Here is a 15,571-nt window from a genome sequence, read left to right as displayed (position 1 = left end):
AAGGTCCCTTTTTCTTCTGCAGAATTGGCAGTGTGGGCCCATCCCTTTAAGTGAGGGAAAAGCCCCTTGAACTCAACAGCTGCTGTGCCGTCTGCCCTGTTAGCGCCCCAGGAATGAAGTTACCGGGAGCAGTAACCCAAATTTCTGGCGAGTGGCGAGACTTCAGCGCCTGGCGCTAAGTCTCGTGCCTCATGACTGTTACCGCCCCCAAATGGCACGATACTAAATTTCTCCCCCCCGAGTCTTCATGCACGTGCATGCCATAATCACTGAGCATTAATGAAGAGCAGCCAATACTACATGCTAACTTCTCCAAACTGCAACACCCTCTGCACCATACAAGCTGTGGTTCTTCTCAAACCCTTCCCCACAGATCTCAAGATTTATAGAATGCAGTCTGAAACTCGAGCTTAGAGATAGGAGCTTAGGTTGCTGCCATGCCACACAAACTGAGAACCAAATCAGGGCCTGGATGTTAGGCAATTGTAGATGCTGCATCCCGCCTCCGCTGCCGGCTACCATTCACTGACAAAATTGCCTTCTTGCCCCCATCCCATCCCAGAAAGTGTGTTCATTTATTAAGTGCAGAGGTGCCCATCCTGGCTCCCCAGAACTAACCTGGTCCGTTGCCACACCCATCGTCATCTTCTGCCTGCAGCCTGATGGCTGTAAGCAATTGCAGCCCGGCTGTCAAAATGGAGGAAAACCTACCCCTAGAAATGGGTTCAAGAGATAACAATTTTTTTTGCAGAGAGTGGAAGGGAATTGAGAGATTATGTATAAAAGTCGTGAAGGTAGGTTTGAGGTCCATCAAAAAGGATCAGGGTTGATTCAGTTCAATTACATTTTTTCCTATTTACAAAATTATTGCTTTCCAAGTATTTAAAATCCATCTATGTGACATAGTTTCCGCACACTGTTTCACATTTACCTTCTGTTTCTTGTTTCCCTGGTAGAGGAGGAGAAATTTCAGTTTATTTTAAAGCATTTTATTTGCGCTTTTTTTTCTAAACAGCTGTTTTGGGAGAAACGACTGCAAGGTTTGAGTGCCTGTGATATAGCCGAACAGATTATTGAATCAATGGAACTTCCCAAAGGATTGCAAGGTATGTTCTGCTGATGATGTGGTAATGGGATGAAGCAATGCAAGTATACAGTTTGTCCCAGGATTGCCTAATATCTTTATGCTTAGTTTTCATGGCCACACTATCAGGTTTTTAATGGATTCTTACCAACCTTTACAAACTCTTAGCTGCTGTCACTATTAAACATTCCCAGTTGTGCCCAATGCAGTTCTGGCTGTAGCCTTAGGCCCTCATTTTTTAGGCCCTCGACTTTAGGCACTCATTCTGGAATATTGCAACATCCTCGAGTCCCTAGAGAGAATCAAAGATAATGAATCTCAAAAGCCAACAACAAGAAAAGATGCCAAGATACTTAGTGCTACCAGTCAGTCATAGGCAGTCCCTCAGAATTGAGGAAGACTTGCTTCCACTCTTAAAATGAATCCTTAGGTGGCTGAACAGTCCAGTACGAGAACCATAATCCCTGTCACAGTTGAGACAGATAGTTGTTGAGGGTAAGGGAGGGTGGGACAGATTTGCCGTACGCTGTTTCCGTGGCCTGCGCTTGATTTCTGCATGCTCTCGGCGATGAGACTCGAGATGCTTAGTGCCCTCCACTCAGGACAGTCTTTGGCCATGGACTCCCAGGTGTCAGTGGGGATGTTGCACTTTTATCAGGGAGTCTTTGAGGGTGTCCTTGTAATGTTTCCTCTGCCCACCTTTGGCTCGTTTGCCGTGAAGGAGTTCCGAGTCAAACACTTACTTTGGGAGTCTTGTGTCTGGCATGCGGACAGTGTGGCCTGCCCAGCGGAGCTGATCAAGTGTGGTCAGTGCTTCAATGCTGGGGGTGTTGACCTGGTCGAGTGCAGTGCATAACTTGGAGACTGCTATTTTGTGTGAAGTCTGGAGTGATCTACTTCAACCATTCAACAGCTGCAGTCTAAGTTTGGAAAGTGCCCAAATTGACCTTGCCATGGCTGTAAACTTACTGAGGAGTCTTGGAACTGTTCTGCAACAAATGCAGGACAGTTTTGATGAGTACGAGGCTTAGGGGGTTGCAAGGACAGCGAACCAGGAGTATAAATCAGCCAAACGCTACAAAAGACATGTGATGACGGAACTTCACACTCATTCAGCGACAAGGAAGACTTCAGAGTTAATACGTTCCTCATAATCATTGACAAACTGAAGAGTGCATTAGAATATCGAATCAAGACCCTTTAGTGTCCTGGCAAATTGTTCACATAATATGTCAAGCTCCCAAGTCAGTGAAGGTATCTGACGCTTATGTCAGAAATATCTAGATGATCTCCCAATAGATTTTACGAAAGAATTTCTCCAATTTGTTGAATTTTCAACCTTCTCAAATATAGAAAGAAAAGAGGATCAGGGTAAGTCTATCTGGATATACTGTGTAATCATTGAATCCAATGTGATGGAATGTTTCCCAAATGTAGAAACTGCATTATGGCTGTGTTTGTCATTAATGCTCACTAATTGTGGTGGACAATGTTCCTTCTCTCTCCTCAAAAGGATAAAAAATGTCTTATGATCCACCATGGATCAGGAGCATCTCGCTGTTCTGTCTCGAGTATTGAGAGTGAAATTGTCAGATCTTTAAATTTTGATGATATTCATGACTTTGCCACAGCTAAAGCCAGTAAGAAACCTATCTTTGGTTGAAGAGACGTATTCAGAAAATATTTTGTTTGATATCGCAGTTTAAGCAAGAAGAAACCAATCTCTGCTTGAACTGTATGCTGTTTTTGCTGGATTTTTTTTTAATGTACATAGCTTTGATTTTTGTAATTTGTTTGCCGCAGTCAAGGCCAGGAACTTACCCATCTTTGTTTGAAAATATGTATTCAGAGAATTTTTTGTTTGATATCACAGATTAAAGCCAGGAAGAAACCATTCTCTTTGAATTGTATGCTGTTTTTTTAATCTACATAGCTTTGATTTTTGTTAGTTGTTAAATTTAGATAAATATACAATTATATTTATTGATTTTATGAATTGTATGCAATATATCGTACATATATAGGCCCTTCCTTCCTATTAGCCTTAGGCCCCTCACAGCCGTAATCTGGCACTGCCCCCACCCCCCTCCCACAAACACGCACAACTCATTAACATATTTTAAACCTAAGTGGTCGGTGGTCTCAACATTCCGACAGCATTGCACTGTAGGAGGCGATTTGAGCACGTCATGACCTACCATTACAGGAAAGATACCCGTAGATCGGGCAGGATAAATAACATTGAAAGTTTAGTTTAAAAATTATCACAAAATCAATAAGCAAATAGGATAAAGGCAGTTCTACGAACGAGATGAAAATATTTGCCACCAACAATGGTCCTATTAAGCTGCGTGGCTGCGCAGTGCTCTGAAGCTCCTACACATCCGGTGCACTGGCTTTCAAATAGAAAAAAACCACACGTGCGGGAATTTCAGTAGGCCGTGCAACTTTAAAGAGGCCCTGCACCCAAAACAAAATTAAAGGGAACATTGGCCACGAGCTCCAGCTTCCCTGGTACCCGCTTTGCCCCCTCTCGCCCTGCCTGCCCTTAACTCCCCTGCCACACCCCCCCCCCCCCACCCCCGCATTCCCTTCCTGCACTGGTCAAATATATATGTCAAATTTACCAAAAGAGCAGCACTGAGTCATTGCCACTGCATTGCAGGAAAATAATTAAGAATGTATTAATGTCAAATACTATTGTGTACAGGAAAGCAATTTGGCTGTCATAGGATCTAAGTTACTAGGGAAAATGCAAACATTAATATATCTCTCCTCTTTTTAAAAAGTTATTGGTCCTGGTAACACAAATGAGGCACTATTGTCTGCAATAGCAAGTGCTTTGCATACCAGTTCTGGACCCATTACAGGACAACCATCTGCAGCTGTGGAGAAGAACCCAGCAGTTTGGCTCAACACCTACCAACCAATGTGTAGAGCATTTGTCGTCACAGATAAGGATATCAGGTGGGACTCAAAGACTTTTTTTTAAAACAGCAAGAAAGTTACATTTTTTCAACATAGCCATTTTAGCTTGCCAGTTTCACCAGATAAGACTATAAATACAATTTAGGCACTGAAATATTTACATTTAAAGGTGAACAAAGTTCCTAATAATACTGACTTTTACTTCGAACCAATTTTCTCCCTCACCTCTCCTTCTTTGTGGAAAACAGTGACTTATCTTAGGATTATGGTTCAGCAGGCACCACTGGCCTTCTGGCACCTTATATATCTGGCTATTTCCACATATAAGCCTGTACATTGAATGTTGCTAGGCTGTCCAGTAGTCAAGGATAGCTTGACTGTCCAATATTTCCTCTTCAGATTTTCAGTTATATAAGCAGTCTATTATTAAGTTTAGTTACAGTTGCTGTTTCATATAAGTAATTGGTATTGGAATGCAGCTGACAAAGTAGCACTTTAGCTCTGTGACCTTTTACTGTATTACCTTGATTAATGTAAACAGATCACATGTAAAAGTTCTAATAGCACAGATGGTACCTACCTGTGAGGAGTCACAGTACTGCACCTAGAGTACTGAGCACCTCCTAGTGTACTATAAGGGTAACATACAGCCAGTCTTCCAGTTGAGCACTTGATGGCTGCAGCAGTATTTACTTTACTTTTCCTTGATAATGATATTTGCTTGGAGTGTTTCTTTCAACAGTAGAGTATAATAAAGAGAAATTAAATAAAAACAGAAAATGCTGGAAATTTTTATTTCAGGTTCCAGCATCCGCAGTATTTTGCCTTTGTAAGAGAAATTACATTTTCAAGTAGCAGCACTACATCAAGTTTCCTCAAGAGACTAATAAAGAACGCATACATCCATGCTACTATGTTTCTCTGCCGTATCTAACTATGCCATCTATGCAAATTTAAGATTTTTTGGTCATTGTGTGATGACCTGTAGTGATATTTTGAGTGTACTTTCAGAGTGTAGCCTATTTTCTAATTGGCTTTCCAGAATATGTCTGAAAATAATTAGGAATTTGATTTCTGTGCAGTCCCATATCACTGCCAATATCAAGTAACAAACGCAGTTCTTCATGCGCATGGGGGGTTAAATTTCACCAGCATCTGCCTTTCTCCCCCCCCCCCTCCCGCCCTTCCTGCAGTATTCTTCCCCGTGCAAATATGATGGGGTTCAAGGAGCCCCTGATATTGGGCCTCGGACATAATCATCATGAAGGTGGCACTGCGGAGGAGGTAGGTCCTCCAAGTTTGGACTGCTGCTCATGCATTCCTGTCATTGGAGGGTATCCAGGGGCGTAGAACATCACCACATCACAAGGTGGTTCTGTTCCCCATTTCTGAAGGTAAACCACTACCAGCAAAAACGACAGTATCATTGCCACCGTATACCTTGCCTCAATGTAAGGACAGGAATGTGAGGAATGTGACCAGAAATTTTGCATCACAAACACAACCAGTAGTTGATTTCCTCACAATTTTTGAGCAACTACCCATGCATAGTAGTTCTGGTGTGCCTTTTGGCTCCGAATCTGTTACATAGAAATTACAACACAGAAAAACAGGCCGTTTAACGCAACTAGTCATGTTGCTGTTTATCCTCCACATCAGCAGCAGTCCTAATCCCATGTGGCTGCCCTGTTCCATTACACACTTTATTCCCTCAACTACCCATCATAGAATCATACAGCACAGAAGGTGCCTGAGCCGGATCTTTGAAAGAGCAATTCAATTAGTCCCACACCCCTGCTCGTTTTCTGTAGCCCTAAAAATCTTGCCTTTTTAAGTATTTATCCAATTCCCTTTTGAAAGTTACTATTGAATCCGCTTCCATCATCCTTTCAGGCAATGCATTCCAGATCATCATAATTCTCCTCATCTCCCCCTGGCTTTTTTTGCCAGTTACCTTGTATCTGTGTCCTCTGGTTACTGACCCTCTTTACAATGGAAACAGTTTCTCCCTATCTACCTATCAAAGCCTCTCATCATTTTAAACATCTCTATATTAAATTTACCCTTAACCTCCTTTTGCTCTAAGGAGAGCAATCCCAGCTTTTCTAGTGTCTCCACATAACAGAATTCCCTCACCCAGTTTCCATTCTAGTAAATCTTCTCTACACTATCCGAGGCCTTGACAAAAAGTGTGGTGCCCAGAATTGGACACAATACTCTAGCTGAGGTCGAACCAGTGATTTATAAAGGGTTACCATCATTATATATAAAGGCAAAAATCCTACATGCTTTTTAACCACTTTTATCAATTTGTCCTTCTACCTTCTAAGATTTATGATCCCCCCACTCTCTCTGTTCCTGCACCACCTTTAAAATTGTGCCATTTAGTTTATACTGCCTCTCCCTCATTTTTCCTTCCAAAATATATCACTTCATACTTACCTGCATTAAATTTCATCTGTCATAAGTCTGCCCATTTCACCAGTCTATGTCCTCCTGAACTCTGCTACCATCCTCCTCACTGTTTACATTTCCAAGCTTGTGTCATCTGCAAACTTTGAAATTGTGCCCTGTATACCCAAGTCCAGGTCATTAATATATATCAAAAAGAGCAGTGGTTCCTACATCGACCCCTGGGGGACACCACTGTATACTTCCCTCCAGTCTGGAAAAGCAACTGTTCACTACTACTCTCTGCTTTCTGTGTCTCAGCCAATTTTGTATCCCCACTGCTGCTGCCTCTTTAATCCCATGGGCTTCCATCTAACCTACTCTTAAATGTCGACATGGGTTCTGCTTCAATCGCTAACTCTGCTAGTGCATTCCACAGCTTCACAACCTTCTGCTTTTAAAAAAAAAAAAAAAAAAAGTTTCTCCTGCTCTCTGTCCTAAATCTCGTGTCTCATCTTCTATCTATGTCCCCTCATTTTAGACCCCTCAACCACTAGAAATGGACTGTTTTTACTTTGAAATGCATGATGGGCATTCAAGTGGGAGAATGCTAATCTAATGAATCCCAAGAGCTCCTGTAACACTGCAGTGCAGTAAAGCCACTGTATGTCAACTATAAACAAAATGTTTTGGTAGTAATTGAATGATTAATTCCAAATTAAAGTCTATCGATAACCAGCTACTTTTATGTATGTAGTGTAAGCTTTCTGATAACATTCCTTGCTTAAAGTGCAGATGTGTAGGGAATTCAGTTAGCTTTGCAACTGGTTCATGTTTCTTTCATAAGGAATGGGAAAAAAACCTGCAGCATTCATTTCTGTTTTTGAAGCTTAATCCAGTCCAGCTCTGTCCAGGCAATGGACCATGTGGGAAAACCGAAGGAAACACAAATAAAAAAAGGACGAGGCATAAAAATGAATTATGCACTTCAATTTTTCACATGTTCAAAGCTGATTTACCAACATGTTTATCATGACGCACATCTGCACTGTCAGTTTATAAGGTTTATACATCAGGTTTTTGTAAACGATGCAATTTATCTGGACAGTGATGCTGAGTAAATTGATATATGCATTTTTAATGCCTGAAAATCATGCTGCTGTCTTCACTCCTTCCCATTTTAATCATTATTATGGCTATTTCAAGATTGTAGTTCAAAATCTTAGTTTTTTTTCTGCTTGTTTTGACACTTTTGTGGTAGAAAAGTTCAGCATTATTTTAACTGTGCTGGCTACTTTTTAAAAGTAATGTCAATTGCTGAAAATACATCAATTAGAAATACATGGGCACTGTAAAAAGAGTAGTGTTTCAGTACTAAAATGGTGCATTAATCGAGCTAGATCTATATATTATGCAGACTACACTCCAGTTTTCTCACTGGCTGAAAGCTAATTTGGCAAATATATTAAAAACCTGATGCAAAGAAAGTGAAATAAGGGAAAGGCTATAGAATGGGGAGAGAAGAAAGGAATTCAAAATCAGTAATGTCACTCTCAGTTTCCCTTATCTGAGCAATTTCTAAAGGTCAATAAATCATATTTTTCTCTATACTAAAAGTTTTTTAAAAAAAGGAGCCACCAGCCAGTCTTCCTATTTTGTGTGGTTGAGGCAGGGAGGTGTTTCCTGCTATGATTACTTTTAACATTTCATAACATTAGTCGTTTTATGTATGTTTCTAAATATCTTACTGAACAAAGCATAGTAATCTGTTTTTTTTCACCAATGCCAAAGCTTTTTGCTCTTGCTTCACCATTCCGTCTCGCTCTCCCTCCCCCCTGCCCTCCGTCTCGCTCTCCCTCCCTCCCGCCCTCCGCTCGCTCTCCCTCCCTCCCGCCCTCCGCTCGCTCTCCCTCCCTCCCGCCCTCCGCTCGCTCCCCCTCCCTCCCGCCCTCCGCTCGCTCCCCCTCCCTCCCGCCCTCCGCTCGCTCTCCCTCCCTCCCGCCCTCCGCTCGCTCTCCCTCCCTCCCGCCCTCCGCTCGCTCTCCCGCCCTCCGCTCGCTCCCCCTCCCTCCCGCCCTCCGCTCGCTCCCCCTCCCTCCCGCCCTCCGCTCGCTCTCCCTCCCTCCCGCCCTCCGCTCGCTCTCCCTCCCTCCCGCCCTCCGCTCGCTCTCCCTCCCTCCCGCCCTCCACTCGCTCTCCCTCCCTCCCGCCCTCCGCTCGCTCTCCCTCCCTCCCGCCCTCCGCTCGCTCTTCCTCCCTCCCGCCCTCCGCTCGCTCTTCCTCCCTCCCGCCCTCCGCTCGCTCTCCCGCCCTCCCGCCCTCCGCTCGCTCTCCCGCCCTCCCTCCTTTCCTTTAGTACGATAGCCTAGTAATCTGGTCACTTGTGGGCTAGTACCAGGAAAATAACCATGAAAGCAGACACATTGTTGTAAAAGCTTAACTGGCTAATGTCCTTAGGACGAGGGATGGGGGCGGGTGGGGGGGAGGGAGCACCTGATACCCTTGTATGGTCTGGCCTACATTTGACTCCAGATCCACACTACGTAGTTGACTCTTAATGCCCTGAGGACAAACGGGGATGGGCAATAAATACTGCCTCACCATTGTCACCCACATTCCAAGAATATATTTTTTAAATTCACTCCATCTCTTTCACTCTCCAATATCCCTGCTTTCACTCTCCTATTTCCCTGCTCTTTCTTCCCGTTTCCCCATTCTTTCTTCTCTCAGCTGGTGGTCTGGGATGCTTGAAGTTGGGTTTAGGTACAATGGGCCATAATTGCATCTTCTAATCTAATGGCATCTCTGTTATTTAGGCCTGCCTGTTGTTTTAAATTTCATGCGTGGTAAGTTGCTGAAAGAGCATCTGGGACCTGAGGGAACAGGGAAACCAACAGGGTATCTCCTTAACCAATCCGATTGAAGTATTGTGAAACAAACAGCGTAAGGACTGAGAAGGAAGTTAATTATTGTGGGTGAATTCAATGTTAATTCGGGTACAGAAAGAGAAATACAGAGAGAAAGAATGATTGGCTTAAGAGACAGATAAGAGACAAAGGACAAGTCTTTACAAATTTGCATTTTTTTTTTTTAAATCTCCAACAACAATTAATACCTGAAGGGATGAGACTCCATACTTGTCATCTTCCCCCAAATGACATGAATGAATTTTCAGTGCCAGAGGTTGATTGGCAGTAATTAACACTGATCACATCATTAAAAGGGTACTCAGACTTGAAATGACTAGACTTATCGTTCTGTTGCAAGTTTAGTTATATCTACGCCACAAATAAAGCAACTTCATGCCATTGCAATGGTGAGGCAGAAAGCGAGATGCCGTTTCCATGAAGCAACTCGGACAGCAATTTTCAGATATCCACGTTTAAACAGGTAATTTTCTGATTGGCAGGCTGTAACTAGTGGGGTGCCGCAAGTATCAGTGCTTGGGCCTCAGCTATTTATAATCTACATTAATGACTTAGATGAAGGAACCAAGTGCAATGTATCCAAGTTTGCTGACGAAGCAAAGCTAGGTGGGAAAGTAAGCTAAAGAGCCTGCAAAAGAATATAGACAGGTTAAATGAGTGGGCAATAAGGTGGCAGATGGAGTATAATGTGGGGAAATGTGATGTTATGGTAGGAAGAATAGAAAAACTGAATATTTTTTAAATGGTGAGAAATTTAAATGTTGGTGTTCAGAGAGATTTATGTTTCCTTGTCCAGGAAACACCAAGTTAGTATGCAGGTACAGCAGGCAATTAGGAAGGTAAATGGCATGTTGGCTTTAATGCAAGGGGGTTGGAGTACAAGAGTAAAGAAGTCTTACTACAATTGTACATCATAGATGGTCCCTCGTATCAAGGATGACTTGCTTCCATGTTAAAAAGGATCAGTTCACAGGTGTTTCACTGACGGAGCTAATATTCCTGGTCCAGAACTGCATATTGAAGGGTGGAAGATGCCTTTGCGTGGATTTTTTTAATGTGGGGTGGCCGTTGCACACCAGCCACCACACGGGCTTGACAGAACTAGGTCTTGGTCCAGTGGCAAGGATTAACAAAAACGACTGGAGGCTAGCTCTACTGCACAGACCTAGTGCGTGCACATATTGCAGTGTGGGCTGGCCCGTGTTGCCTTGGGCCCTGATCACGTCGCTCCACGATCACTCGCCGCTCCTTCACCCCGACCTCGCCACTCCTGCTGTACCTGCCCAAGCTCCAATCACCAACCTGGGTTATGGTGATGTCAAAACCATCGCCCTCCTGTGCCAGCACGCGCTGCTCCCTGAAGTGGTATGCTCCACTGCTCACTTTTTAAGGCCCTGACCTGCCGCTGATGGTCCTCGCAGGTCGGGGCCTGTTATTCCCAGTCAATGGGCTCAATTTACCCCAGTGATTTGCGCCGTTTTTTTGACCAGGCTGCTTCTTTTGGCCTAAATTTTTTTTTAAAATACAGCTTCCCCAATCAATTTGCACCAGCGTAACTCAGCTAGTTACAATTTTTTTAGGTAAATTTTATTTTCAGCCATTGAAGGCGTAACCTGCCACCTGTGCCAATCCTGGCCATTTACAAGGCTTATTGTACAGGACTTTGGTGAGACCACACCTGAAGTACTGCGTACAGTTTTGGTCTCATCTGAGAAAGGAAATATATACCTTCGAGGCAGTGCAACGCAGGTTCACTAGATTGATCACTGTGATGAGAGGGTTGATTAGATTCGGCCTATACTCTCGAGTTTAGAAGAATGAGAGGTGATCTCATTGGAACATGAGATCATCTTATTGACAGGGTAGATGCTGAGAGATTGTTTCCCCTTGTCTAGAACCATGCGGCATAGCCTCACGATAAAGAGTCGGCCATTTAAGACTGCGATGAGGAGGAATTTCTTCACTTGAGGATTGTGAACCTTTGAAATTCTCTACCCGAAAGTGCTGGGATGCTGAGATAGAATGATTTTTGGACTCTAACGGAATCGAGGGTTTTGAAGATCGGGCAGGAAAGTGGACTTGAGGTCGAAGATCAGCCATGATCTTATTGAATGGCGGAGCAGGCTCGAGGGGCTGTATGGCCTTCTCCTACTCCTAGTTCTTATGTTCTTTAACCGTGCATTTGCCCTTTGCCTGAAGTTGCTCTAATAATGTCGAAAGCCATTGCCCTCACCATTATTTTGACAGCAAATTCTGGCTCATTATTAAAGTAGAGTTGGGTTTAGGCATTTTGTTAAAGTAGTGCTGATGGTGCTTTAGTCTGCATATAACTATACTGTTTGTCTCCTGGGATTGCTTGATACTGACACTGGGAATGAAACATCCTCTCTTTGACCAGAAAGTACACAACATTTGTTGAAAGTTGTTATGCTTTTGGGCACCTGATTTAAAAGTTGTAAACTTACTATAAGTGAGGCTGCTGATTTTCAATCTTTGTGATAACTGCAGAGACTAATTATGCTTTTAAATCTTATTTTAAAAACTATAAGAAGCTATGCCCTTGCAGAGACCTATAGAGCATTAAAATTGTATATTTAATTAAATACAGATGTCTACAACACCTATTGCATAACCTCATTCAGTTTTTCTATTTTCGTGAGACATTAATTGACATAGCAGATTAGTGTATTAATAGTCTGCTTCTATAGATTAGTAGAATGTGATTTTTAATCATTTATGTTTCTTAATCAGTAAGTTTCTAACTTAATGAGGAAGGAAGCAGCGCTGGATCTCGTTGCAGGGAATGAAGTAGGGTTTCAGTGGGACAACATCTGGGTAATAGTGATCTTATAATTAGGTTTAAAGTAGTTATGGAAAGGGACGGCGTAAAATCAAAGCTGAAAATACCCAATTTCAGTGATTTGAGAAGGAATTTAGCACAGTTGGACTGGAAACAAAGATTGGGCAGGAAGAAAGTAAATGAGCAATGGCAGGTCTTTAAGACTGAGATAGTGTGGGTGCAAACCAAGTGTATTCCCATAAGGGGGAAAGATGGGGCATCCAAAGCTCAAGCTATCTAGATGACAAATGAAATAGAAATCAAAATAAAATAGACAAACTAAGCTTATGATAAATGTTAGGCTCAATACAATAGAGAACCAAGCTGAATACAGAAAGTACAGAGGAGAATTGAAATAAGAAATGCAGAGAGAATATGAGAAGATTAAAAGGAACCCAAAAAATCTATAAACATAAAAAGTAATAGGATAGTTAAAGGAATGGTGGGGTTAGTTAGGGACAAAAAAGGAAATCATCTTGAGGCAGAAGGCATGACTGAGGTACTAAATGAATATTTTGCATCTGTGTTCACAAAAGACGTTGAAGTTAATGTTACAGTAGAGGACAGGGGAGTAGAGATTTTGGATAGGATGAAAATAGCTTTTTTAAAAAAAAAAGGCCCTAAATAGATTAGCATCACTCAAACTTGATCAGTCACCTGGTCTAGATAGGATGCATCCTAGGTTGCTGAGGGAAGCAAGGGTGGAGATAGCTGAAGCTCTGACCACAATCTTTCAATCCTTGGGTATGGGAGTGGTGCCAGAAGAATGGAGGATTGCAAATGTTACACCCTTGTTCAAAAAAGGAGAGGGGGATAAACCTGGTAACTACAGGCCAATCAGTCTAATGTCAGTGGTGGGAAAACTACTAGAGATCATTGTCAAGGACAAAATTAATTCTCACTTGGAGAAGCATGGATTAATAAGGGACAATCACCATGGATTTGTTAAAGGCTAATTTTGTCTGACTAACCTGATTGGGTCTTTGAAGTAACAGTGAAGGTAGTGCAGTAGATGTTGTCTGTTTGTACTTTCAAAAGGCATTTGATAAAGAACCATATAACAGACTTATTTGGAAAATTGAAGCACATGGTTTTAAAGGGACGGTGGTAACTTGGGTGTGTAATTTGGTAAGGGATAGGAGGCATAAAGTAGTGTGAATAAATGTTTTTTTTGCTGGAGCAAAGTATGCAGTGGGGACCCCCAGGGGTCAGTATTTGGATCATTACTTTTATATAAATGACCTGGACTTGGGTATAGGGAGTACAATTTCAAAGTTTGTGAATGATACAAAACTTGGCAACATTGTAAATAGTGAGCAGAATAGTAGCAGACTCAGGAGGACATAGACTGGTGAAATGGGCAGATACATGGCAGATGCAATTTAATGCGGATAAATGTGAATTGATGCAAGTTGAGAGAAACAACATTGAGAGGCAGTATAATCTAAATGGTACTATTTTGAAGGGGTGAAAGAGCAGAGGGTCAAGGGATGCATAATTCACAGATCTTTTAAGATGGCAAGCCAAGTTGATAAAGCAGTTAAGAAAGCCTGAGTTCCTTGGCTTTGTAAATAAAGGCGTTGAATACAAAAACAAGGAAGTCATGCTAAACCTTTACAAATCACTGGTTAGGCCCCAACTGGAGTATTGTGTACAATTCTGGGCACCACATTTTAGGAAGGATGTCAAGGCTTTGGAGAGTGCACAGAGGAGGTTAACCAGGATGATACCAGGGAGAGGGATGTCAGTTATGTGGAGAGATTGTAGTAGTTGGAAATGTTCTCCTTCGAGCAGAGAAGCTTAAAGGGAGATCTAATAGAGGTATTCAAAAATGGGAGGGGTTTTGATTGGGCAAGTAGTTTCCTCTGGCAAGTGGGTCAGTAACCAAAGGTCAAAGATTTAAAAAGTTGGGAAAAGATCTAGAGGGAAATGAGAATTTTTTTCTCAAAGATTTGTTAAAATCTGGAACGCAATACATGAAAGAGTGGTGGAATCAGATTCCATAGGAACTTTCAAAAGGACACATCTAGAAGAGGACTAATTTGCAGGGTTATAGGGGAAATAGCTGGGGTGCGGGACTAAATTGGACAGCTCTTTCAAGGGCCACACTGGGCCAAGTGGCGGCCGCCTGTGCTGTCAGATTATGATTCTACGCATGTGCATCCAATATTTCTCCCAGAGTGTTTCTATGCTCTGCTGAGCTGTAAGAGGGAATCTCTGATGGGTAACTTGGCATTTACCCCACAAAGGCATGTAAAAGTCCGAGCAAGAGATACCCTCAGCTAATCCTGAGTGGCTGGTTTTGGGCCAAAACTGATAGCTGTTGGGGAGCATGTCATCTGCTTGTACTTTTGACCCTTCAGAGAAATGTAAAGAGACTAGAAAAATAACTAAAATGGTGAATACAAACTTGCTTTTTAAAAAATGTTTCAGATAAATGCATTTATTAATAACACATGTTTTCAAGCTTGAAAAAAATCATAATTCGTATTTTAGATATCAAACACATGCATCTGGATCAGAGGTTTGGATGTAGTCAATAATCTAAATATTCATTGGGTAATTATAACTAGAATGAGATAATTAAAAAATAATTGGTGTTATTTCAGATTCTGATTATTGTTGCTGGCATCAGCACAATTGGTAAAAGTGTTAATTTATTTGCTAGTGGGAATATTCGTTAGAGTATAAATGAAAAGAAAATAACTCTTCTATCCTATAAAGTGTATTTGGCCCCTATTTTCTCCACGATTGTGCGCTGTTTTATGACATCCAAATGTTTTCTTGGCGTGAATTACTCACTTTCCAACTTTTGCCAACGTTTGGACACTGGCGCCGGCCATGTGCGGCAGTTTAAAAAATGTTGGCACCGACCCGAGTCAAAACAGGATCTGGCACCGTTTTTGTGGACTTAATCGATTTTGGCCATTCACGATTTCTTTCAGCACAGCACACACTTCCCAAAAGTCCCGCAAAAAAAAAACATAAGGTAACTTAAGGAATCGGCGCAGCGCACAAGAGGACAGGCATGAGGCAATAAGAATACACAATAAAATACCTTTTTTTTTTCTCACAGGCAACTCTCAAGGGAAGAAGATTTACAGACTGTTATCTCTTTTCCCCCCACTCCCCCCAGCTGCAATCCCGGGCCGAAAGGACTTCCCCACCAGCTCGACTCGCTGCAATCCCAGGCTGAATTGCCCCCCGCTCAGTCTTGCTCCCCCTGCAAGTTGAAGTTCAGGAGTGGGAAGGCCATTCGGCCGGGGATTTCAACGGATCCAGCCGGTGGGGAGCAGTCCTTTCGGCCCGGGATTGCAACAGATCGAGCCGGTGAGGAGTAGTCCTTTTTGGCCTGGGATTGCAGTGGATCCAGCCGGTGGGGAGCAGTCCTTTCGGCCCGGG

At 42.5% G+C, this 15,571-nt stretch overlaps 1 protein-coding gene across 1 annotated transcript in view; it reads left to right on the top strand.

Annotated features, from left to right (window-relative positions):
- The window catches only part of mbd2 (methyl-CpG binding domain protein 2), a 118,147-nt gene that overhangs the window by 87,513 nt on the left and 15,063 nt on the right, over positions 1-15,571 (top strand). The window contains exons 4-5 of the mRNA XM_070867505.1: positions 1,016-1,106; positions 3,874-4,051. Of these exons, the coding sequence (XP_070723606.1) occupies positions 1,016-1,106; positions 3,874-4,051 (269 nt within the window). The remainder of the gene's footprint in view (positions 1-1,015; positions 1,107-3,873; positions 4,052-15,571) is intronic.

The sequence above is a fragment of the Pristiophorus japonicus genome, chromosome 2 (assembly GCF_044704955.1).
Source record: "Pristiophorus japonicus isolate sPriJap1 chromosome 2, sPriJap1.hap1, whole genome shotgun sequence".
Classification (NCBI taxonomy): domain Eukaryota; kingdom Metazoa; phylum Chordata; class Chondrichthyes; family Pristiophoridae; genus Pristiophorus; species Pristiophorus japonicus.
This window is presented reverse-complemented; position numbering and strand designations above follow the sequence as displayed.